Source organism: Nelusetta ayraudi, unplaced genomic scaffold (genome assembly GCF_046127955.1).
Source record: "Nelusetta ayraudi isolate G7.1 ecotype Tasmania unplaced genomic scaffold, CSIRO-AGI_Nayr_v1 ptg000006l, whole genome shotgun sequence".
Classification (NCBI taxonomy): Eukaryota; Metazoa; Chordata; class Actinopteri; order Tetraodontiformes; family Monacanthidae; genus Nelusetta; species Nelusetta ayraudi.
In genome coordinates, this window is record NW_027466056.1 from 690,040 (window position 1) to 715,000 (window position 24,961).

General features: G+C 48.5%; 2 protein-coding genes across 2 annotated transcripts; one reads left to right on the forward strand and one right to left on the reverse strand.

Annotated features, from left to right (window-relative positions):
* Nucleotides 1-1,046: 1,046 nt before the first annotated feature.
* Nucleotides 1,047-17,433, forward strand: LOC142879304 (calmodulin-regulated spectrin-associated protein 3-like). Its single transcript, XM_076012466.1, has 19 exons — nucleotides 1,047-1,293; nucleotides 3,975-4,252; nucleotides 4,430-4,570; nucleotides 5,402-5,488; nucleotides 6,430-6,465; nucleotides 6,834-6,881; nucleotides 8,316-8,454; nucleotides 9,293-9,432; nucleotides 9,587-9,680; nucleotides 9,767-9,818; nucleotides 10,367-10,456; nucleotides 10,631-11,897; nucleotides 11,952-13,133; nucleotides 13,221-13,342; nucleotides 14,526-14,815; nucleotides 14,902-15,004; nucleotides 15,199-15,311; nucleotides 15,718-15,836; nucleotides 16,439-17,433. The coding sequence occupies exons 1-19, from the start codon at nucleotides 1,152-1,154 to the stop codon at nucleotides 16,769-16,771; spliced, it is 4,776 nt and encodes a 1,591-aa protein (XP_075868581.1). The 5' UTR covers nucleotides 1,047-1,151; the 3' UTR covers nucleotides 16,772-17,433.
* Nucleotides 17,434-18,486: 1,053 nt separating this feature from the next.
* On the reverse strand, nucleotides 18,487-24,809 carry soul5l (heme-binding protein soul5, like). Its single transcript, XM_076013157.1, has 7 exons — nucleotides 24,729-24,809; nucleotides 24,057-24,134; nucleotides 22,802-22,883; nucleotides 22,575-22,695; nucleotides 21,481-21,620; nucleotides 20,707-20,870; nucleotides 18,487-19,569 (listed from the first exon to the last, which is right to left on the reverse strand). Coding segments are annotated over exons 1-7 (1,083 nt in total). The 5' UTR covers nucleotides 24,731-24,809; the 3' UTR covers nucleotides 18,487-19,073.
* Nucleotides 24,810-24,961: the final 152 nt, after the last annotated feature.

Here is a 24,961-nt window from a genome sequence, read left to right on the forward strand (position 1 = left end):
TTGTGGACGAGAGGGAAACCCCCCGGGGCCCGTTCACGGAGCAGCGCGAGGGCGCTGGTCTCACGTGTATCAGCAGTGAGATGCGTCGTTCAATTTACATTACAATGGTATTATTATTTTTTTTTCAATATCTTTTTTTTTTAAATAGTTTTTCCAGCGACATCCTTTTGAATGAGTGAGTGAGTGAATGAATGAATGAATGAATGATTTTCGTGCGGCTGGTTGGTTCACACCAGAGTTTTTCCCCTGGTGTGCATTGCTCGTCATGTCAATAGTCACTTCACTTCTGCATTCATTGGAAGCTTCGGGTCTTGGCTTGAAATGTGTTTTGCTATTCATTGTCCAACCTATTGTAACAAAGCGGTAATGAACCACCAGAGACACTCTGACACATTGACGTCAGGCGAACTCTTTGACTTTTTTTGTGTGTGTAAATGTTCCAATTTTAATAGCATCAGGTTGATTGCGAAAAATACATTTGTGACATTTAAATCGCTGTGACACTGAGTGCAGGTCCTGGTTTTTCATAAATAGATATATATATATTTTTTAAAGTCTCTCCAGAATTTAGATCAAATAGGGCATTTTTGTTGTTGTTGCCATATCCTGCACTGCACGCCCTCATTAGGCCTGATGTGACGTCAAAAGGGGCGTGTTGCCCTCTTGGCAGCCAAAGCAGATGATTTTGAAGCTCCATAAAGACTTGAGTGTGTTGTCACTCACACACCTACATGCTGACGTGTAGAAGTCAGTCATCATTGGAACATGACACACACACACACACACACACACACACACACACACACACACACACAGAGTGTTTTTTCTTAGTATTTTTTATTTCAAGTCTTTTTCGTCAGGAACTTCCTCAAACGAAAGTCACGTGCACATAATGACAAATAAGCAATAATCTTGAATCTGTCCACCAGGTGCTCAGTGAGCGAGCTGAACAAGGGTCCTCCTCCTCTTCCTCCTCCTCCTCATCATCATCATCATCCTGCTCCTCCTCCATCCCCTCCTCTGACTCCCCTCTTCTTCATCGTCCATCGTCACAGCTTCCCTCCTCCTCCTCCTCCACCACCTCCTCCTGCTGCTGCTGCTGCTGCTTCCTCCTCCTCGCGGTCGGTCGGTCCTTGTGGCGCAGCGCAGCCATGGTGGACGCCCCCGGTGCGATGCCCGGCAGCAGGGAGCCCTCGGTGCCGGAGATCAAGCCGCTGGAGCAGTACGACTTCAACCGAGCCAAGATCTGCGCCAGCGTCCGGTGGCTGCTGTCCAAGTGCTACGACTCTGCAGGTACCAACCGGCCACATGAGCGGCGAGGAAGAGGATGAGGAGGAGGAGGTTTTCTGGGTGGGGCGCTTAATCGTAACGCATCTCTTTTTCTAAGGGGCTGGGATTTCCCAGCACGGCGTCGAACCGTGGCGATGCTCGGTGTTGAGCTGCTGCACGCGGAGCCAGTTAGCCGCGCTGCCGCGCCTCTATTGAGGCCGTGCAGCGAGATGCATGCACGGCGAGGACTGCCGGCGCTGCACCGCAACAAAGCCCATTGTCACACCGCGGACGTCGCCGGGCCTCCGTCTGCGCTACCTGCAGTTTTACAGTAGATGCAACATGCACGTTTAGATGCCATTTGTGCTTGAAGGTGGCAGCTTGCATGGGAGGCGTGGGTCGCCTATGAAAAAAAAAAAAATAAAAATAAAAATTGGGTCAAGACCGCATAATATTTGTGTCAGTGTTACGCGCGCCGTGAACGCCCACAGTGAAGGTGACATAAGTCTCATGTTAGACAATGAGAGTCAGTGGAGCAAATTGTGCTGACAAATTGTGCTCTGTGTGTGTGTGTGTGTGTGTGTGTGTGTGTGTGTGTGTGTGTGTGTGTGTGTTTGGGAGGTTTGAGTGTCACGGCACCAGGAGCAAACGTCGTGCTAATGGTGTGTGATGTGTGTTGTTAGCGGTGCCAATCAATCGATGGCTGTAATTGATCAGCTGTGAGTGGGTTGAACGCGAAGCTGATAAGCCCTCAGTCCAGTCCAGCGTGTGTGTGCTTCTCAGGCTCTGCTCAGTGACGTCACCCTCCGGAACTGCCATCTCAGCGTATCGTGTGTTCTAGTGGCGGCTGGCCAATAGAGGGCGATAGTGCGCCTAGCTAATGTTAATAAAAAAATAAAATAAGAGATTTGCACATAAATCAAGGAAAATCAAGAGCTAACCCGATTAGCATCATTGAATATAATGCCTGGCGGGCAATGAAAATATCACCCCACAAGCCGAGTGTGCCTTTAACAGAGCAGGCTAGGCTAGGCTAGGCTAGGCTAGGCTGTGGTGTGGTGGCATTGGCAATGATTGCGTCAGGCACCCGTCAAATTCTCTTCCCCAACATTTAGGGAGGAGAAAATTCATAGAAAAACTACAAATTAACAGTTTGGTCCAAAGCTACTTGACTTAGCGCTTGGCTAGCTGAATGCAATCTCACACAATGCCTTATTTCGCTTTCTGTGTTTGCTACTATGTTAATTGCTGTATTTCTGATCACACTAGTAGTAGTTCACACACGTGTATATATATATGTATATATATATATATATATGTATGTATGTATGTATGTATGTATGTACACGTGTGTATACATATATGTATATATCCATTAGTATATATACATCTATGTATATATGTATATTATGTATGTGTATATATATATTACTCATATATAATCTATAATATATATTATAGAAATTTTATTATCAAAGCTGTAAATTCATAATAAAATATAAACAGAATGATGAAATAGTGTTCTTGCCATATATTTTAAATTAAAAAAAAAATAAATCCTACAATTTATATTTACTTTCAAGGCAGTTGAAATTCTGCAATAGTTTTATCCCCCTACGCTGGTGGTGTTGTCATCGCTTCAACAGTTTTGGGGTGATTTTTTTTTTTGGTTTGATTATAGGAAGTTACAGTTCTTTAAAAGGCTGCAGGCACAGAATGTGGGTCATTCAGGAAGCCATCCATGTCTGTGTCTGCTGTGTGTGAGTGAGTGAGTCGGTCCATGAAATGACCCACTTGAAACGATCTGAGCTTCATGAACGTTGTGGGTTACATTCTCCAATAGACCTCAACTGTTCATGCTGATGATCACATTATCTTTTGGCGTAGTACTCTACTGTCATGCAGTTCCCACAGCAAGGAGAACTTAGTTTTGATCTATCTATCTATCTATCTATCTATCTATCTATCTATCTATCTACCTATCTACCTATCTATCATCTATCCATCTATCCACCTATCTATCTATCTATCTATCTATCTATCTATCTATCTATCTATCCATCTACCTATCTATCTATCTATCTATCTATCTATCTATCTATCTATCTATCTATCTATCTATCTATCTATCTAAACGTCCCTCCCACTAGTACATCTTAGCTGATGGATGAAGGAAGGGTTCATACAGTGGTAATACTTTAAAACACATATACATAGATTTCCTGCTAGAGCAGGCTTGGGCAAACTACGGCCCGGGGGCCATATGCGGCCTGTTAAACTTTCTAATCCGGCCTGCAGGCCGAACTTGAAGAAATTGTCCCAATAGTCAGTAAGTCATAAAATTTGTCCATTATTTCAGTGTTTTAGTAGTTATTTCAATAAAGAGCTACGCTGAGCGCTGTGGGGCTTCAAAGACACTGATTGGTTGTAAGGCTTTTGTGCACTTTCAATTGATTAGAATGATATTCTATAATAATTATAGAAGCCACTGTGGCCCCCCCAGTCAAACAGTTTGCCCACCCCTGTGCTAGAGCGTGCAAGAATGGCCAAACATTAAAAGGACTATAGATTTTGCCCTAATCCTGTATCAACATCACCAATAATAAACAGAAACCCAGCAAAATATGTTACCTGCTATCGGCTTGGGTGATTCATGACTCGATTACAATTCTATTCTACTCGGATTTTCTCTCGTGACTTCCTAGAAAATGTGCCTGAGGAGTTGCGGGAGCCGCTGTACAAGGACCAGTATGAGCAAGAGCACCTCAAGCCGCCTGTTTGCAAGCTGCTCCTCTCGCCAAGCACCTACTGCCGAGTGCAGGCGCGGCTGCTCCAGCCCTGTGAGGACTCCTCGGCAGCATCCACGCGGCTGCCAGGGGACAACTCGGCCCTGCTGCAGTCTCTCATCAAAGCAGGTTGCTGTCCGAAGGTCCAGGACAAGGACGTCTCAGAAGAGGACCTCAGTGTCGTCCCTATCAAGACGGTGTGTGTGTGTGTGTGTGTGTGTGTGTGTGTGTGTGTGTGTGTGTGTTTGATGATTCCAGTCTTGGTCTGGTTTCCATCTCAATGCTCTCTACAGTCTTGATGATGTCTTGGTCTGGGTTGGTTGGGGTCCTACCTAACACGTGGTTAAACCAAGTCCTTGCTGTGTTTGCTCCAGAAAGCCCACCTTGCCGTGATGGACGCACTGATGACGCTGGCTGCCAAAGAGACGGTGAGCCGGGTGAAGATGGCGGCGGAGGCGGAGCAGATGGGCGTTGGGGCCCCGTGGGAGAACGCTCTGCTCTTCTGGGTCAACAGGGTGAGAGAGCATGACAGTAATGCTTTGCTTTACATGCCATCATAAAAATACACCCCCAAAATTGAATGACTGCGGGACATGTAGCTATTCTTATTTCCACCTATAGAATCATTTCTCATTTTCACTGAATAATATTCAATCAACCCATCAGCTTTCATTTGTCTGCCGCTAACTCACATCCAAAGAAAGAAAACTGAACCCTCCAGAGCAGCAGGGGGCGACAGTGGCCAGGAGAAACTCTCCTGTGGGAAGAAACCTGGAGCAGATTCAGACCCGAGAGGGCGCTCATCTGCTTTGACCAGTTGGAAGAGAGGTAGTCAGAGAGAGAGAGAGAGAGGTAGTCAGAGAGAGAGAGAGAGAGAGAGAGAGAGAGAGAGAGAGAAGTAGTCAGAGAGAGAGAGAGAGAGAGAGAGAGAGAGAGAGAGAGAGAGGGAGAGAAGTAGTCAGAGAGAGAGAGAGAGGCCAGAGTGAGTTGCAGGGTGAGCCACTAAGCTCTCACAATATAGATGTAGATATATATAAATAAATAATTTAACAATAGAAATATAGAAAGACATGCATAAGTACATGACATAATATATAATATAAACATGTTTATGGATATAAATACATGTTGTTGTGTAGATATACTTCAAGTCCCAGTGATTGTCACATCCCAAAGGAATGCGAAATCTGCCGCAATTTTCCGCAGTTGACCCATCGTCCCCTGAGGGAGAGCGGTGGGCTGCAGCAGTGCCGCCCGCGCCCGCCAATCATCGGCTGATCCGAATGTAAAGTGTGTGTCGTGTTTCGAAGTGTTGACTCTAAAAACGCCCATTCTCCTTTCCACAGCTGAATCAGAAGTTGAGAGAAATCACAGAGGAAGAAGAGCCCGCCAAGGCCGCCACGTGTGCAGACGTGCAGTCTGCTCAGGATGCGGTAAAAACAAAAAAAAAATAAAAACAATTCTGATGTTTTATGATGATAAAACATGTGACACTTGTATATGGCTCGGAAAGCAGATCTCCGTCACAACCAAAGACGTCTCAAAGCTCTTTGGAGAATCAGAGGACAACCAACTCAACCCTCCAGGACAGTAGGGGGCGACAGTGGCCAGGAAAAACTCCCCCTGTGGGAAGAAACCCAGATCTAGACTGCAGGGGGCGCTCATCTCATTTGACCCGTTGACCTGTTGGGGTGAAAAGGAAATAGAAAAACTGAGGAGAGATATGATATATACATAATATATAACTTGCAAAGTTGCAACCAAATCAGTGAAGCTTTTTGAAGCCCCACCAGGTGTTTAGCTCTTAGAACCATCTAGAACCATCCAGAACCACCCAGAACCACCAGGTGTTTAGCTCTTAGAACCATCTAGAACCATCCAGAACCACCCAGAACCACCAGGGTGTTTAGCTCTTAGAACCATCCAGAACCACCCCAGAACCACCAGGGTGTTTAGCTCTTTATTGACATGACTCTGGAAACACTGCAAACATGAAGGAGATGCAGCTGTTTGATGACTGACTGACTATTAAATTTAATTTTTTCAAGTTCAGAGGGCCGGATTAAAAAAGTTTAACGGGCCTCATATGGCCCCCGGGCCGTAGTTTGCCCATACCTGCACATAGAATGTGTGAATCTGAGAATTAGAGGGCAACAGTTTGTGATGCGTTGCTCAGCCAAGTGGTGATGTTGGTGGTGAAGACGAAGCGGTGCTGTGAATGAAGTCTGAATGTGTTGAATGGGTGAACTGCTCCTTTAACTACCAAGAATCTCTCTATCATTTTGCTCTGATCTCTAACACCAACCCACTCTGCTTCTATCCCATCCCCCGCCCCCCCTGCCTGGCCGACTGGCGGTGCCTTGCTCACCGGCAGCATCAGTCCACCCGCTGGTACTGGAAGCTGGTCCCAGTAAGTGTCTCCTGGTCTCCTTGCGTATCTTTTCTTCTCCACCGATCGGCGTCGGCTGAGATTTCTGCCTCTGATGTGTTGGAGCGCCTCTGCGTTGCGCTGGTGTCGGTACTGCTGTGGGTTGTGGGTTGCGTGTTAACCGGGCCAGCTGGCGAGGAGAGGGAGGTGCAGGAGGGAAGCCGGAGAGGAGGAGGAGGAGGAGGAGGAGGAGGAAGGGATGCGACTCCACACTCCTCCGTCCGTCCCCGTCCTCTCCTGCCCCTCCTGCCCCCTGTGACTTTGTGGTTGTGGCCGTTCCCACGGTGACCTGCCCCCCCTCCCCTTGTCATTTACGCTTGTCTCCCTCTCTTTGCCATCCCCCCATCCAGCATGCTATCGCTTTTTGTTTGAAGGAATCGGGGAATAAGCCGCCAGTGGTAAAGTATAAACACCTCGCTCCTACCTCACACGCATCCCATCACCTCTGCACAGCTGTCAGCTGCTGACTGACTGTTTGACTGACTGACTGACTGACTGACTGGCTGATTAACTGTTTGACTGACTGACTGACTGACTGGCTGACTGACTGGCTGATTAACTGTTTGACTGACTGACTGACTGGCTGACTGACTGACTGATTAACTGTTTGACTGACTGACTGACTGACTGACTGGCTGGCTGATTAACTGTTTGACTGACTGACTGACTGGCTGACTGACTGGCTGATTAACTGTTTGACTGACTGACTGACTGGCTGATTAACTGTTTGACTGGCTGACTGACTGACTGACTGACTGACTGGCTGATTAACTGTTTGACTGACTGACTGACTGACTGGCTGACTGACTGACAAATGGAAGGACGGACTAATTGTCTTACTGACTAATTAACTAACTGACTAATTCACTAATTAACTGACTCACGGATGGGTAGACTTACAAATTAACTCACTAACTAACTAACTGACTGAGTGACTGACTCACTGACTGACTCACTAACTAACTGACTCACTCACTCACTAACTAACTAACTGACTGACTAACGAACTGACTCACTGACTGACTCACTAACTAACTGACTGACTAACTAACGAACTGACTGACTGACACACTAGGTTGGATGCACCAGTGCACCCACTGGGCCTCCACACTCCCTCTGAGTCCTATGAGACGGTGTGCAGTGTGTTGTGAAGCCAGCCACTGACCTCTAACCTCTGACCTCTGATCCCCTGCACTGTGGCCCCACAACACGCAGCACCAGTCAGAGTTCATGCACGCACGTCCGCTTTGGTTTCACTTTTGTTTGGTTGGTTTTTGTTTTGTTTCTTGGGATCTATTGTGTTGATATTTTTAAAGCATAATTGTGGTTTTAACCATGTTAACGTTCTTTTTCTAACCACAACGTTTGTGAAGTGCCATCAGTCCCTCTTCCTGCTGCATGGACACCGGAGGACAAACGACTTCACTTTCCTTTTCATTTTTTGGTTGTTTTTTCGTTTAGTTTTTTTGCCTTTTCATTGCTTCCGCTATGTCGTTGTGCGTTTTGTTTCTCGACTCTTGCGTTGTTTTTCTTTCTGTGGAGTTTCTGGTTTGCAGCTTTGTTAAAGTTTGGCTGGTGTCGAGACTGATTCATTTTCCAATGAAACAATAACAATATCGTAGTTGTTTGGACCCTTTTGCTGCAGTTGGAACCTTTGAGCAAAAAACCTTTGATCTCAGTCTTGTCACATATTTGTATTCATTTTAATCAGCCTCACAATATTTCCTTTCCTCCTTTCTTCCTTGTCCACTTGCTGGTCCAGAGGACCACTGGCACTTCTCTGTTGTTTCTCATGGGGTTTGCTCCCTCCCTCCCTCTCTTCCCCGCCTCAGATTCGCTACAGGAAAGACAAAGTGCGATCCAAACTCACCCCGACCTTCCCTCTGGTGTACGCAGTCAAAGATCTCTCTAACGGCTGTGCCATTGCCTCTGTGTTGCACTACTACTGCTCCAGCCTGCTGCCTTTAGAGGGTACACCCGCACACACACACACACACACACACACACACACACACACACACACACACGCATGCATGTGCACAAACACATTTAATGGTTAAATGCAGTATTTCTTTCTACGTGCGATATGATTTTGGACAAGAAAATTGTTCGCTACAAAAGGTTCTCAGAAGTTTGCTCATGTTTTGACGTGAGGTAGTTTAATGGGTTAAGTATGGAGATATTTTAGTTAAAATTCAGCTGAAGTTTAACCAAATCAGCCAAAATATTATTATTATTATTATTATTATTATTATTATTATTATAATACTGTGTGTGTGTGTGTGTTTGCGTGCGCTGCCTCTTTTTACAATCAATTTGATATTGAAGATTTTTGCTGATCAAACTGGTTCTGCTGCTTTGGGTTGGGTTTGGGGCTGACATGCAGTGCTTTCAGTGGAGTCTGGCTGGTGTTTGAACGACCACATGCTCTCACCATACACACACACACACACACACACACACACTGTTGTACAGACAAGTTCCATGCTCCCTGGCCTTGAAATGTTTGTTATATATCCAAACGATAACCGATGCTTTCATTGGTCTTGACTGATTCTTTGAAAAGTTCTGCTGATGTCTGAGGAGCCTCAGGCGTCACTGGCAGGTGAAGACTGGTTCAGCTGGGACGATGACACATAGGGGAATAGGAACCATTGTGGAAATTTCATTTACGTTGTGTCCTTTCTGAATATATAGCTATTTAAAACTAGTTCCAAACACCTTGAAATTAAATTTAAGATGACAGTTTGGTTTTAACATTGGGATTCTAACACTATTCAACATGTCGATCCGTTCCTTCCCGTTCCAGATGTGTGTCTCAAAGACACCATGTCAGTTGCTGACAGTCTCTACAACCTGCAGCTCGTCAAAGAGTTTTGCGAGAGCAGTTTGCAGGGCTGCTGCCCCCTAGCTGTGGAGGACCTGCTGTACGCACCACCGCTGCTGCATGTAAGTGTTGTAAGAACGACTTGTTGGGGTTGGCCAGATGTTAAAAGTGTCTCATGCTGATGCTGTGAGACGATGTTTGTTTACCCCCCCCCCCCCCCCCCCCCTGCATCTGCCAACTCTTCAGCAAGAACTTTTGTGCTCTGCTTCCCCTCAGCTGAACATCATGAGCTTCATATGTGAGCTGCTGGAGTGGTTCGAGGTGAAGAGGCCTGATTTTGTTACGCCCATTCAAGCCACAGACCTCACAGGTAAGGAGGACCCTTGAAGAAAACCTGCGTGTTGATCCACAAACCGAGGATGTAAAACCACGATGTCTTCACTCTGTGTCTTTCAGATATCTCTGGGTTGCTAGATTGTACCAGTCCAGTCAGTGCAAATGGAAAGAGGTAAAGGAGAGGGGTAACTACTGTTTGATTAGGATGATCAAGGTAGATTATGGGTAACTACTGTTTGATTAGGATGATCAAGGTAGATTATGGGTAACTACTGTTTGATTAGGATGAGCAAGGTAGATTATGGGTAACTACTGTTTGATTAGGATGATCAAGGTAGATTATGGGTAACTACTGTTTGATTAGGATGATCAAGGTAGATTATGGGTAACTACTGTTTGATCAGGATGATCAAGGTATATTATGGGTAACTACTGTTTGATTAGGATGATCAAGGTATATTATGGGTAACTACTGTTTGATTAGGATGATCAAGGCGGATGAATGAAATATATCACATTCACCGTGAGACGGTTGGATCGTCGAGCTGTTTTTAAAAGAAGGAAATGACTTGACGCAGTTGGAGTTTGTATAGAAATGTAGATATGCAACTATGACTCATGAAGACTTTGTTTTTGAAACTCCAGTGGTGCGCCTCCTCCTCCCTTCATGCTGAAGCCACCGCTGGTGTCTCCAGGTAGGAGTCGAGCTCAACGGTGAAGGACATTGTTTCCTTTTTGGCTTTCAACCAAAACTCCATTTTCTTCCTGTGTCTTTGCAGAAAACATGGGATGGACCAAGAAACAAATCAGGTAGTTGAAATCCAGCCGCTTTCTGTGCTATCTGAGGATGAAATGCTTTCATACTTGATAATCATAACCCAACTGTGCTGGCTTCTGTGGTCCCTGCGTTTTCCCATCCCCTGTCTGCTGCGACCTCTCGTTCAAACCGTCGTCCCATCGTCGCCGTCATCCGCCTCTCTGCAGTCGCCCTCTGTCAGCAGTGACTTTCGGCATCCCATTTGGGCTGGACAGTGATGTTGACATTGTCATGGGGAACCCAATAGATTCTGTCTTTCGCTCCGCTAGCACCGATAGCCTCACTACCGGCATCCCTGCCATGACCTCGCCCGTGACATCGGCGGGGGTCGATCGCCTCCCGCACACTTCGGAGGAGTTCAGCCTCCTCGTTAGCGCCTCTGCGCCGTCTCAGTGCTCGTCGTGGGGCCATTACGGACACAAAACCCCGGTGGCAGAGCTGCCGACCATCGAGGAGGCCCTGCAGGCGGTGCACACCTGCGGCGACAGAGATCCCACGGTGGGAAAGACCGCAGCAAGGGGAGGTAAAGGGGGGAGACCTGAGCCCCGGCTGCGTCCCGAGGGAGCCCCTGCCGGCTTCTTCCTGCACTCTCCGGAGGAGGAGAACCACCCGCTCAGCAGCTCCGCCCCTTGTCGTTCCGGGCTCCTCTGCCGTCCGGCCGGCGACGAGGCGGCGGACGGCAAAAGGCAAGGACGGGGCGAGTGGAGAGAGAGGGCGGGACGCACCGCCGACACGTCGCGTGACGACGACTCGGTTCTGAGGGACGGCAGCGTCGACTCCTCGGAAATGTCAGACGACGCCTGCAGAAACGCCCCCGGTAATATCCGGCCCAGTAAAGGCCGCCACGGAAAACACGGCGGCACCGACGACGGTCGACGCATGACGAGCTTCGCCGAGTGCCGGGACAACAGGAAGAGACATCCTGCGGCTGCAGGGGAGGAGTCGGCGTCGGCGTCGGCGTCGGCGTCGGCCTCCCCCCTCGGCACTCCGCTCATGCCCCCCGCGAACCCGCTGGTGGGTGCACGCGGCCACCAGGACAGTCCGGACTCTCGAAGTCCAGATCCGGGGTACGAAGCCTGGGAGCTGGGGGTTCGTCTGGAGGAGAAACGTAAGAGCATCGAGGCCCAGAAGAGACGCATCGAAGCCATCTTTGCCAAGCACAGACAGAGGCTGGGAAAAACAGCTTTCCTTCAGTTGAAGAGGCAGCAGGGGGAAGGAGGCGGCCACGAGGCGGCGGCGGCGGCAGAAGATGGCGTGACCCTGGAGGAGCGCCTCACATGCATGGAGGAGCAGCTGAAAGAAGAGGAGAAGGAGGAGAAGGAGGGAGGAAAAGCTGAGGAGGAGGGAAAGGAAAAGCCGTCCGCTCGTTTAGAGAAGCAGGTCACATTCGCAATTGAGAGTGACAAAGGCGCCGAGAGTAAGACGGAGGGCGAGGTGGGAAAGGGAGGCGAGGCGGGAAAGGGAGGTGAAGCGGGAAAGGGAGGCGAGGTGGGAAAGGGAGGCGAGGTGGTCCTGCTGGAGTGCAACGAAGTGGTGCAGAAGCTGAGTGAAGCCCTGCAGTCGCTCCAGAGAGAAATGCAGAAACTGACGGAGCAGCAGCAGCAGCTCATGAGCAACCAGAAGCCCAGGAACGCACCCAAGGGTGCCGCCAAGACCCAAGCCAAGACCCAAGCCAAGACCCAAGCCAAGACGCCCCCTCGAACCCCAACCAAAACCCCGCCCAGGACGCCGACCAAAACGCCAACGCGGCCTTCGAGTAAAGCTTGGATCATTCCGACGGCCGCTTCGGATTCTTCTCCTCCCAGACGTTCTCAAGTCCTCGCCTCCCCCAAAGCCTGCGTCTCCTCCTCCTGCCCGGCTCCTCGCACCAAGATCCACTCGTCCTCCGCCCCTCGCAGCCCCAAGCACCACCCGCGGGCCCCCAACCCGCCTCACCTGCGTCCCTGCGAGCTCAAGTTCCCGCCGCTCAACCGCGTGCTGGCGCCCACCCAGACCGTGGACACCCTGCCCCACCTGCGCCGCGTCTCGCCCAGCAAGTGCCAGGTCCAGACCTGCTCGTCCTTCCGCATCGGGGGGCCGCGGACCCCTCAGGAGCCGCCTGCGGCCGCGCAGCCACCCCAGCAGCAGCCCGACGAGTGCGTCTCGGACGCCGGCTCCAGCGAGACGCCCACTCAGTTCAGCCTGGAGCTGGAGCTGGAGCTGGAGCAGGAGGAGGCGGCGGGCTCGGCGCCGGGCCTGCCGACCGGCGGGCCGGACCCGCGGAGCAGCTCGGGGGCTCCCTCCGAGTGCTCCTTCGAGAGCGAGGCGTTCACGCTGTCGGCTCCGTACGCTGTAGACGCGGCGGCGGAGAAACCCTGCCGCTCCGACGAGGTCTCGCCATCGTCCACCGGAGAGGACGGCAGCAACGGACCCGCCGACGAGGGACCAGAGTTCTCGTCCGACTCCATGAGCGACCGCACGGAGTCTGCAGCCGAGCCGGTGGGAGGACCCCCCGCGGACCCCCTGGACCCCCTGGACCCCTTAGAGCAACTGGAAATGGCCATGAGGGCCCCCGAGGCGCCGAGCCAACATAGTGAAGCCGAGGACTGCGCGGAAGAGAAGGAAAGCGGGGAACAAAGTGGAGAACAGAACCAGCAGGGGAAGAAAGGAGCCATTCAGATTTTCTTCACGGTGAGTGGGGGAAAAAACACAAAGCAAAGGGAAACCGCTGTGTCGCCACGCGGCCTCGTCGTGACCGCGTCCGTGTGCTCCCGGCAGGAGGAGGTGCAGAGCGAGGAGGAGATGGCTCGGCGGAGAGCTTTGCTGTTGGAGAAACAGCAGAGGAGGACGGAGGAGCTGAAGAAGAGGAGGCAGTGGAACGAACAAGAGAGAGAAAACAGGTGAGAGCCCAATCGTTGATCAAAAACTGATTTTGCTAAATTATAATGGAAATTCTTTATTATTCCTCAAAGTCTTCGGTTTGGATCAGTTCCATTTTTTGCCTTCTAGAGACTTTCCTGGTTTGTTTGTTTTTTTGCAAAATAATAACCAACTCTGTTCAAAATTCCAGTTTCCTGTCTCAGGTCTGGAGAAAAGTCACGGCTTGATGGTATCAAAGATTCATAAGGAAGTGACATAGATTCTAAGAAAGTCTCGAAAAGTCCCGTTGAAGACGAAGCTAACGTCAAAGAGGGTGGCTAACATTGGTAGAGCTAGCCGATGATTTTACCCCATTGATATCTGTCTCAATTCAGGGTCTGCATCCTTCCAAGGCTGCTTGAAGGCCAGTTGCGTCACAGCACTGGGCGAAGGCTTGAAACCAATTCCCAAAAGTCCAAAGGACGCTCCAAATGCGCCCTCCTAATGCGCCCTACTGTTAGCCCATTCCAAGGCTACACCGCTACTATCCTTCACCTCCTTCTGTATCCCAGGATGCTTTGCGTGCTGCTGCAAAGCATCCCGGGAAGTCAGCTGAAATTAGCACCATCTACTGGCAAAGACACCACGTATAAATTTAAGGGTTGAAATTTCACATCAAATATATTTCACATAAAAATATAATAGTTTTTAACGTAAGGTTTTTAATTATTTCAACACCCAACGCCATCGTTAGATGGCGAACCAATGGTTAGCTTGATGCTATGAAAACGTCACTTCCGGGGTTGGCCAGCAGGAGGGAACGGCGGTGGCGCTACCAGGAAATACGCCGCAGGCTAGACCGTCCCGTGTGGTTACCGGGGAGGCGGGGTTTGGGTCGGTCCTTCTGGGCCGGGTCCTCGGAGGACGCTTCCTTCAGACGGAGGACGTTTCCTTCAGATGGAGGACGCGTCCTTCCTTTGGAGGACGCGTCCTTCAAAGGATGCAGACCCTGAACTGAGACACAGCCCATCGAGCCATGACCCTGGAGAAAAACTGAGCTCTCTCACTTCCTGTGCTCCTCCCCTTCCTCTCAGCTTTTATATTTAATACACCGCTGCCCCCTTGTGTCAAAACTACCAAACGCAACGTAAAAACAACAGGAAATAAAACCACTCCTACAACGTTCACTATTTGAACCTTTTCTCTCTCGCGACCTTTTCTCAGGCCGGCGTCCTCAGACAAAAGAGTCTCATCTCCTTCCAACACGCCTCCAGCAGGAACCACCTCCCCCTCCCCCACACCTCCCGCCACACCGCCACGCAGGGGGGACTTTGTACGAAGGGAGTACGCGTGGCGTCAGCAGCTCAGGCTGATGGACGACCTGGAAAAAGTTCTTCAGCAGAAAAGCGGGAAAGCGGGAGGATCTTCGGCTAAGAGAGCGCACCCCCGGCCCCGCAGCGTGACCCGGGAGGAAAGACCTCGGCTGTCTTTGAGCCCAGCCAAGGGCTCCGCTGGTTCGTGACACTTTGAAAGTTTCCAACTCTCTACAAATGTCAAATGTGTAAGGTTGTAATTATTTTTTTTATTTTTGCTTGTCCAGCTTTGAAATTGAACAAAGTCTACTCGCACTCGTCCCTCAACCTGCTGGCCACAGAGGAGGCAGGAAGCAACGGTGCTGCTGAGCCCACAAAGAAGCCTCACAGGTCCGTCTGAGCTCATCCACTGTTGTTATCGCTTTGGTTTCTGGGCCTTTGCCCACTTTGGATCCTTTTTTCCGTCCCGCTAACTAATTCCCAAAGGCCCCGACTTCCCCGCTAGAGTTTGAGTTTACGCTTTTCAAATGATATTTTGTTTGATTATATCTGCTTGGTCGATTGCTTGGTGTTTCTGTAAACAGCCGGAACGATTCACCCAGAAGATGCCCGACAGCAAATAGAGCTGAGAAGCAGAATGGCGATAAGGAATGGGACGCTGCCTCCACCGCTGCCTCGTCGATGCCGGAGTACACAGGTAATTTTAATATGAATCGGACTCCATTTCCGCTTTTCACTTTAGTTTTCTGAGCAGTTTGCAGAAGATGCTTGATTCACTTTAGGACAGAAATACATTTTTCCTTCTTCCTTGTGGAACTTTGTGTTTAGATTTAGGGCTCTTCACCCCCCCCTCCCATGACTGATCTGTTTTGTTTTATTCAACTATTTATTTTTAAGTTATTTCAAAATGGAAATGGTATTTCATTTCAGTTAATATGTTGTTGTCTTTTTGATATAAAATGACCTTTTTTATATATAATATTACCGCGTGTAGCCTGACACGACCTCAATAAATGGACCTTTGACTCATTGAGAAAAAATCTTAGTGGTATAAGTTTGTCTTGGAGCAGGGTTGTCAAAAGAAAAAATGTTTTCTCTCCCAGGTCCGAAACTCTTCAAGGAGCCCAGCTTCAAATCCAACAAGTTCATTATTCACAACGCGCTGTCTCGCTGCTGTCTTGCTGGCAAGGTCAACGAGACGCAGAAGAACAAGATTGTGGAGGTAGAGGGTTTTTCAGCGCACGTTTGCTTTGGAAACACGCTACATGTTGTGTTCTTCATGCTGGCAAAGCAGAGAAGGCCAAACACACAGTCATGGTGACCCACCGAACATTTCTTCTTCTTCTTCTTCTTCTTCTTCTTCTTCTTCTTCTTCTTCTTCTACCTGGAGTTTTCTTTTTTTTTTAAATGATGAATGACCTTGACAGTTTCAAAAAAATCTGGTGCCACAAAAACACTTTGTGTGCTATTTTAAATAATGAATTCTTTTTTTCTGATGCACTCAAAGATTGAATGTTTCTTTTTTTGGATTTTGGTTTTGATTTTTTTTTGTGTTTGTTATTATTTGTCTATTTATGTATTTAATTATTATTAGTATTTTCCCGCCGCATCTTTTTATTTATTTGTTTTGTCTCCTTTGGCTTGGTTTTGTTGTTGTATGTTTGTTATTTATTATTTTAATTTTTTTATTAATTTATTTTAATTTTTTGTTAGGAAAAGGTGCATAATTTTTAGCCTGTTTTTGTAAATAAAATAAAAAATCTTCTTCTTCTCCTTCTTTTCCTTCTTCTTCTTCCTCTTCCCTTTTGCCACTTGCACTTCCAGGAGATGGAGAAGAGCCCTGCCAACCACTTCCTCATCCTCTTCCGCGACTCCAGCTGCCAGTTCAGGGGTGTTTACACCATGAACCCAGAGTCCCAGGAGCTCGTACGCTTGGCCGGCGTGGGGCCGCGGACAATCAGCTCCACGCAGGTGGAGTCCATCTACAAGTACAGCTCACACAGGAAGCAGTTCAGCACCATCCCCTCCAAAACAATGGGCATGAGCGTGGACGCCTTCACCATCCCCGGCCACCTGTGGCAGGGCGGGCCGGCGGGAGCAGCCGCTGGCTCCAGCAGGAGAGCGAGCATCACCAAGAAGGCGGTGGTTTCCAAGTGAGGCAGCCGGCTGAGTGACACTGCAGTGAGAGCTGCTGGTAACTATGAGCAGAGGAGGGTTGCAGGAGAGTCAGAATGACCCCCGGTCATGTGTGTTCGGCCAGAGTTGACCTCTTTTGACCAAGGATTTTACTACAAGATGGAAAAGATTAAAACGTTTTTTTTGGAAAACTCACGTTCTCTGAGCACAATTCCGCACAATTTATTGTCCCACAAAAGATAAACGCACCGAGCAGAGAGAATGGTCCTGTAATTACCGAATGAAGTATTACTTTTTGAAATGTATTAATTCATTGTTTGAAAAGCCCAAAACCAAAAAAATATATGCACATGTTTCTGCCTTAAGGGCGAATGCAGAATTTGACAACCACACTGAACTGCTGTCATTGTCAATAGACTGAGCAGGACAGCCAGTTTTCAGAGTTTGGTTTTTAGGTTCTCTTTAACACACATACAGACTGAGCATATCCAGCTGGTGATGCACCGGCAGGCGGAATTTTCTGCTTTGATTTTCAGGTCTTCAAGTTGAACAGCAGTTTGTTTGTTTTTTTTAATGATGAATGAGATAAATAGATGACGAAGAACACAACCGAACGTCGCGTCTACTGTGTGTCATTGGATCTCAGTTGTGATGACTTCAGCCCGAGGGATTGATTATACTGGATGTGGATTGAACAAGCTTATGGTGATCAGCGAATGTTTGAATAATTATGACTCAATGCTAATAAGAGTGAGTGTCAGATGTCATTGAACCGACACAGAACCGAACAGGGACAAGAAATTTTGCTAAATTTACATTTGGATGAACCTGAAACTCCCAGTCGACTTCTTCCTGGGTGAGGTTTCAAACCCGGGATTAATAATCCACCAGGCCAAAGGAACCTCTCGACAATCTCTCCTCTAGGAGGTCCTCCTCGCTGCGGCCGTCTTTTCTGTTGCTCAAAGTTCTGTTTGCATGGACAGTATTGATAGCTGAAGGTTCTGGTCCAAACTGGAGGCGTCAGCGCTCTGGAGGAGCCACGTCATCGTCGTGAAGATGTAGCAGAAAGAATGTCCTTGCTTCTCCGTCTGTTGGAAGCAAATAGTAAAATCCAGCAGTGGTCAGCGGTTGGTTGGAGCCATTTTCAGAGTGACTTTTTTTTTTAAATTTGTACTCTTTCCACCGGTCGTATCAGCTGAATCGCAGCCAAAGGCATCTCAGAGAGCTTTGCTCTGTCAAAGATCAAACCAGCCGCTCCCTGCAGAGCAGCCATCTTTCCATTTCCAAGTCACGTACGAACCTTTGAGACGTCATTTGCAACGCAATGTTTCTATGTATTTTGGGTTACACTGAGCGTGTAATGCACTCGTGTTATTCTTGCCCGGTGGAGATCAAACGTGAAGGAAGGTGCTGGAGCAGCAGCAGGTGCAAGAGGGAGGTCTCTACTGGCTGCAGGCAAAGAAAGCAACGACACAAAGCAGTCTGAGGAGGAGAGCGTTTTTTTTTAATGGCACCTTCGTCCGTGCGCACAGATACTGGGAGCTAGAATTGAAACTTTATTGCTTCGGGTCAGGTGCAGGACCACAACCTCAGAGCCCGGCAGAAATTTGGATTTTTAATATCGGGCTCAAATCGGGCTTATGTTCACTTGTCTGCTGCAAAGCCGATGCAACACGCTAAAGAAAAGGAAAAGCAACAAACAAAGCGCTCGCACTAATACGGCATGAACGGCGTTGGGAGACTTTTTCCCATGCAAACTACAGCGCTGCCGCTTTGGCGCCGTAAGCAAGCAAATCCAAATTTCTGCATCAAAGATCCCAAGTCACGTAGAAGACCACATGTATAACTTGGATACGTGACGAAAACATCGCGAGTCAGATATGGAGACAGCAGATATTGTAAGATGTCATGGCTTGCAAGCTACAAGAGAAACAAATGACAGCGTAGGAATGCCACACAGAGCACACAATGGTTACTACAAGGTCACTGTTTCCGATCAATGTCAGCCTAAAGTCCCTAATTGATTCTTCGATGGTGTGAAAGTGCTGACGGCTTCAGTTTGGTCGAGATGAACGCGCCGACTTTGGATTCCAACTCCTTCACTTTGTTAAGATCTCTACTGTAGCTGCTTCTTCTGAGAGGCCACGGCAAAGCTGTGGTTACAACATATATGAATAAATACTAAGTGCCATAATGGATCTGGTGCAATACATCAGCAGAGAGAGTTGAGCGAAGGAAGCGACTTTTTCACAATGCTTCCAACTTTAAGTGCTTTACATCATCTGTCTAAACATGAGAGGCTGATATCATATTAGCCCGGTCGCTAATGAGAATCATCTGGTTCCACCACGGGGTTACTGTCTGCATTGGCGCCCGGAGAGGTTTGGGCTGTGCTGTTCCACAGGGGGGCGCCAGACTCGGGTCCCGGAGTCAGACTCGCTGGGGCGGGCTCGGACGAGTTGCTCGATGGGTCGGCTGGCGCCGGGGTGGTGGAAGTGGGAGGGAGATCTGAAGCCTGGTCGGTGGGCGTGGCGGACGGGGCGGACGGGGCGCTGGTGGGAACGTGAGACGGGGAGGCGGGCGGACCGGCGGAGGGCGGCTGCGACGAGGAGTCGGCCGCCGTGTTGGCGGAGAGGTTGGAGGGAAGCGGCGAGGGCGAGTCGGCCAGCATCAGGGCCAGAGGTCTGGGGTCCGCGGACCAGCTGGTGGGAGCGGCTCGGGTCGTATGCGCGGGCGTGGGCTCCTGCGGGTCGGTGCAAACCACGGGCCCCTCCGCCACGTACCACACCTCGTTGTGTCGGTTCAGCAGCTTCAGGGGACTGCGGCACAGTGGAGGGAGCGACTGTCAACATTGACTCTTCAAAACTCACTGACTTTAATAATGTACTTGACACCGGCGAGACAAGCGCAGAATACATTGAATTAGTGCAAAGGAAACAAATGATCTAAAAAATAAATTTTAAAAAATCCAACAATAGGAGCTCTGGAAAAACTGCGCCCTGGTTCTCTCCCTTTAAACAATGATTGAATGCTCAAGTCCTGCTTCTTCTTTGCCAATAAAGTGTGTAAAAATGTGCTCTCTGTGGCTCTGTTCAGCAATGACGACCGTACCAAAAATAAAGACTGGAATAGTTGAAGCTCATTGGACAGTGAGCTTTTGAGAAATACAAAAAAGCGCACGAGCAGCACGTGGCTAAACCGTTGGCGACTTGAACTGCGCTTGAAGACAAAGAAGGAGAAACAGCGACATCAAGTGGCTACATTTTATATTGCAGCGCTTGTTAACTTGTGTTCCAGTAGTGACTCAGTACCTCCTCTGCATAGCGCCAGATTTCTTTCCCCTAGGAGGTTTTTAGGGATAGCCACGCCCCGAACCCACCCCAACTCATTTGATTGGTCGTTGCAAAGTCTCTCACTTCTACCTCGAGTGCGCCACCTTTGGGAAGTCAGCAAGGCGACGCGAAAGAAAAAGAGACGTTGCAGGGACCATATCAAAAGAGTTTGGGCCGTGGTTTTCTCGAAAAACCTCCAAGAGAAAAAAAACTACTCCAGAGTGGCCTCCAGAGTTTGCCAGTGAACTACGGTGGCCTGCCAGCACAAACCTGGATCCCTCGGCCACCTTTTCCTCATTGGTTTTTCAGAGGATGCCAGCGTTTGAGAATTAGTTGAGAATGTGAGAGCTGGTTTGTCCACACCAGGCTTCCTTAGAAATATGCTGGTGCAAGACAGTAATTAACTAGGAGCAAGACCGTTGACATGTGTATATTCTTACATAGAAATAGGAACTATGGGGAGGAAAACCAAATCATTCTCATTGTACCGTGGCAATGCACTTCAATGAATGTATTTACGGGCGGTATGTTAAGCTTTTACCAATATATAAAAATCATAAATGAAGGCAACCACACCTGTAAAAGCTACAAAGGTAGGAGAACATTGTCAGGGGTTGGTGGTACCTGTCGTAACCGACTCCGTAGTGGTAGCTGTGGTTGTAGGAGGCCCCGACTCTCTCCAGTTCTTTAGTCAGCATGTGGGCATAAAGCCTGGAGGTGACGGACAGCATCCAGCCCCCGTAACTCCTCACGTAGACGTCCATCTCTGGCATGACGGTGAAGTACAGCTGATGCAGGAGGTGAGGCATCATTAGCAGCACATCAGCAGAAAGATGAGCGGCACAGAGAGACAGAGGGACGGAGCTGCTGTGCTGCTGAGTCACACCAGCGCTGGCTGAGGTTACCGTCGGCCCATTGATCCTGGAGGATCTCCTCACGTCACACAAAAAAGTGCTGTGTCTCAATTCAGGGTCTGCGTCCTTCAAACCGAGCGTCCTCTGTCTGAAGGACGCGTCCTCCCAAGGACCCGGCCCAGAAGGACCGACCCAAACCCCGCCTCCCCGGTAACCACACGGGACGGTCTAGCCTTCGGCGTATTTCCTGGTTGCGTATACCGGCGTTCCCTCCTGCTGGCCAACCCCGGAAGTGACGTTTTCATAGCATCAAGCTAACCATTGGTTCGCCATCTCACGATGGCGTTGGATGTTCAAATAAGTAAAAACCCGATGTTAAAAACTGAATATTTGATGTGAAATTTCAATACTTAAATTTATACGTCGTGTCTTTGCTAGTAGATGGCGCTAATTGAATTGGAATTTCACTCTGATGCAGCATCGAGCACCCTTGAAACCTCCACTGATACCAATAGTGTGCCAATCCAACGCCGGCACAGCTCACCTTGTCACTGGTGGGCGCTGGCGGCTCGTCCTGATAGGCTGCCGGCAGCGGGAAGTTGAGCGTGTAGACGGCCGGCTCCCACATCTTGGTCTCCTCTGGGATCTTGACCAGGACCGGGGCCGTCATCTCCATCTGAACGCCTGCACGCCACAGGTGGGAAGAGGAGCAGAGAGCAAATACTTGCTTACTGTACTGCATGGTAGATTTCTCAGGTTTCTGTAGATTTTTCACTTTGACTCCATACATTTGTACTCAAATATCTGAACTTTCTACTCCAGGACTGGGCAAACTTCTTAGACTGGTGGGGCCACAGTGGGTTCTAAAGTGTGACAGAGGGGCTGGAGCAGCAGCAGATGGATGGAGAGTGTTGCTGAGCCACCTCATAGGAGGAAACAATCTATCATGGGATATGTAGAAAACACGTTGCTTTAATGTGTATTGAAAATGAAGCAAAGCAAAGTCACGACCAAATCAGTGTCTTCGAAGCCCCACCAGGGTGTTTAGCTCTTAGAACCATCCAGAACCATCCAGAACCACCCAGGTGATCAGCTCTTTATTGAAATGCCTCTTAAACCCTGAAAAATGGAGGAAATCCAGCTATTTTATTACTTACTTGCTATTAATAGCATTTTTTTTTTAAGTTTGGCGGGCTGGATTAGGAAGCATAATGGGCCACATATGGTCCCCCGGGCCGTAGTTTGCCCATCCCTGATCTACTCCTTAAATTAGGAAAACAAGTCTTCTGTTCAGAGTAATTCACCTGTTATTCATGATTACAGTCTTACTTGAAGCGGAGCTATTTTGAACTCTGCTGTTGCGTAGTTTAACGTAACAGTGGATGATATTTTAGAGGGAGATTATTTGAGAGGACCTCGGCTTTGGGCCACGGCTCAGTACATTTTCAGTACACAGCGAAAATGAATGTGTAGAAAATTCTTTTTTTCTCAAATTTTTTTCTCAAATTCTCATTTTTACTTTTTCCACTTTAACTTCAGTAAAGTTAAAAGTTTTGAATCCGTACTTTTACTTTTACCAAAGTATTTCTCAACACAGTTCGCTGTACTTTTACTTAGGTACAGAACTTGTCCCGTTACCTCCTTCGTTGGCGCCGGTGATGTACTGGAAGAGCCTCCTGAACGCCATGGCTGCACCGACGCCCATGAAATACGCTTCAGCGTCGGTGGACACCCAGCGGGTGTGGCTGTAGTGACGCACCTGAGCGCGACGCAGAGACACGCGGGCCGGTGAGATCACAGCGTGAGCAGCTGCAGGTGAGGCGGCTGCAGGTGAGGCGTCCGCCGCCGCCGCCGCCTCTACTCACCTCATATTCGTCTGTTTTGCACACCAGCTCGTATTCAACACATTCCTTGGACTCGGTGCAGAAGCTGCTGTTGGTACTTGGTCTGAAACAAGAAAGTTCTTTGTCTGAGTCGGGTCCGGCTGGCATGACAAGCAGGTGCATCTGATTACACAATGATGGGGGGGGGGGAGTCACGCTGTGAATCTTTCCATCATTTCTCCAGTTCTTTACCAGCTGAAAGGAGTGTTGAATGAACAAACACATCTATTATTATTATTATTATTATTATTATTATTATTATTATTATTATTATTATTATTATTTTCCATATTTTTAACACACATTGACGGGAAGTCGTGCTTGAGAATTGAGACGCTTGATTTTTGTGACCGAGCTGAAAGTCGTAGAGGTCAAGAGAGAGACGAGTAGAAGAGACAGCAGCAGCAGCACACACACACACACACACACACACACACACACGCGCGCGCGCGCAAATCAATACTTAATGGTCTGTCAACAGAATATGATGCTGGGGAATGGATTCACTGAACTGCCAAAAGACCTTGATTTAAATATTTATTTATTTATTTATTTAAAAAAAAGAACGAAAACTGCATTTTATGACTAAGACAATGAAAGCAAAAAATAAAATAAGTATAAATGAGGGCTACAGCAGATACGAGGACAAAGAAAATAATATTACTATATTATATTGTTACAATAGGCCTTGGCCTCGGAAGACTTTTTAAGGGTCTTGTCTTTTTACTGGGTCTGGTCTCAGTCTGGACGGACTCGAGATTATTGATCCAGACCAGTGGAGACTCAGCCAACACTGTAATAACACGATAATAACGGAAAAGAATCCAGCTGCTGCTGTTTTCCGCTCTGTTGGTGACGCCCTGCCCTCTTATTCCTAGCTCATTGATTTTCTTAATTTTAATGGTTCAAAATAGTTGGCAAAGCAGCAAAATGTTGAAGCAAAACTTGAGTTTTTAAAAAAAAAGCTGCTGGTCATTTGTTCTGTTTTGTTGGGATTTTTCTTCAATGTACAAAGTCTTGGTCTCCCTCTCGATGCTCTCTGGTCTCGAGAAGGTCTCGGTCCTGGTCTGGGCCAAGTGACCTCGTGACTACAAACACTTGCGTTACAATCCAAATAATAACGCCAATCTGCTTAACACATTGCATCACATTGTGCCTGGTCCACCACTTCCACTGCATTCCACGCCCATTCGAATGTTTCATCCAGAGTGCACGCAGGAGGACCCTGACTACTTACCCGACGCTGGCCTCAGCTCCCAGCAGCAGCAGCAGCAGCAGGGCGAGGACAGCCCGGGCTGGAGACAGCAGCAGAGCCCTGAGGGAGGAGCGCAAAAGTACATAGGACGCAACGGGGGACAGACGGCGACTGTGAGGGGGGAAAAGTCTGCAGTGTCTTGACTGACATCTGCTGCACTGCAGAGGTAACACGGGGAGAAATGTGCTGCATCACCAGCAGCTGCAGGCAAGCGGCTCCATCAAAGGCGTTTTGAGGTCGAGCGCGGACAAGCGAGCAGCAGAAGAGTTTCCCAGGAAATCAGCGCGCATCTCCCGCATCGACGTAGCCTACAATGATCCGTAGAGCCATTTTAAAAGCCTGCTTGTGAGACCATTACAGTGACGTAGTTTGGTTTTGTTTGTTTTTACTTCGTTTTTTTTTTGTTTGTTTTTTCCTTCCCTGCGACTATGTGACGCAGTATTCAGACGTAGGGATATCAGTAAGAGATTAAAACAAAACAAAAAACGACAACAAAAATAAATAGATAAAAAAATAAAATAAAAATCAAATCGATCAAATCAAATAAAGCAACGCTTAAAAAAACACACAAAAAACAAAACAAAACAACCGACGTCTGTGAAGTGCAAGCTGCTCCGCTACAGTGCGTGTTGGAAGTGTTATTGCGATACTCACATTGCGGGACGGCGCAGGGAGGAGACGGCGCGAGGACGCAGACTGCGGCGCGAGGAGGACTGCAGTGAGGAGCAGCATCCACCCGCAAGAGGGAGGAGGGAGGGGGGGAGGGAGCGAGGGAGGGTGGGAGGGTGCAGTTTATTCTAGCCCAGGCGTGGGCAAACGACGGCCCGGGGGCCACATGCGGCCCGTTTAGCCTCTTTAATCCGGCCCGCCGAACTTGGAAGAAATGA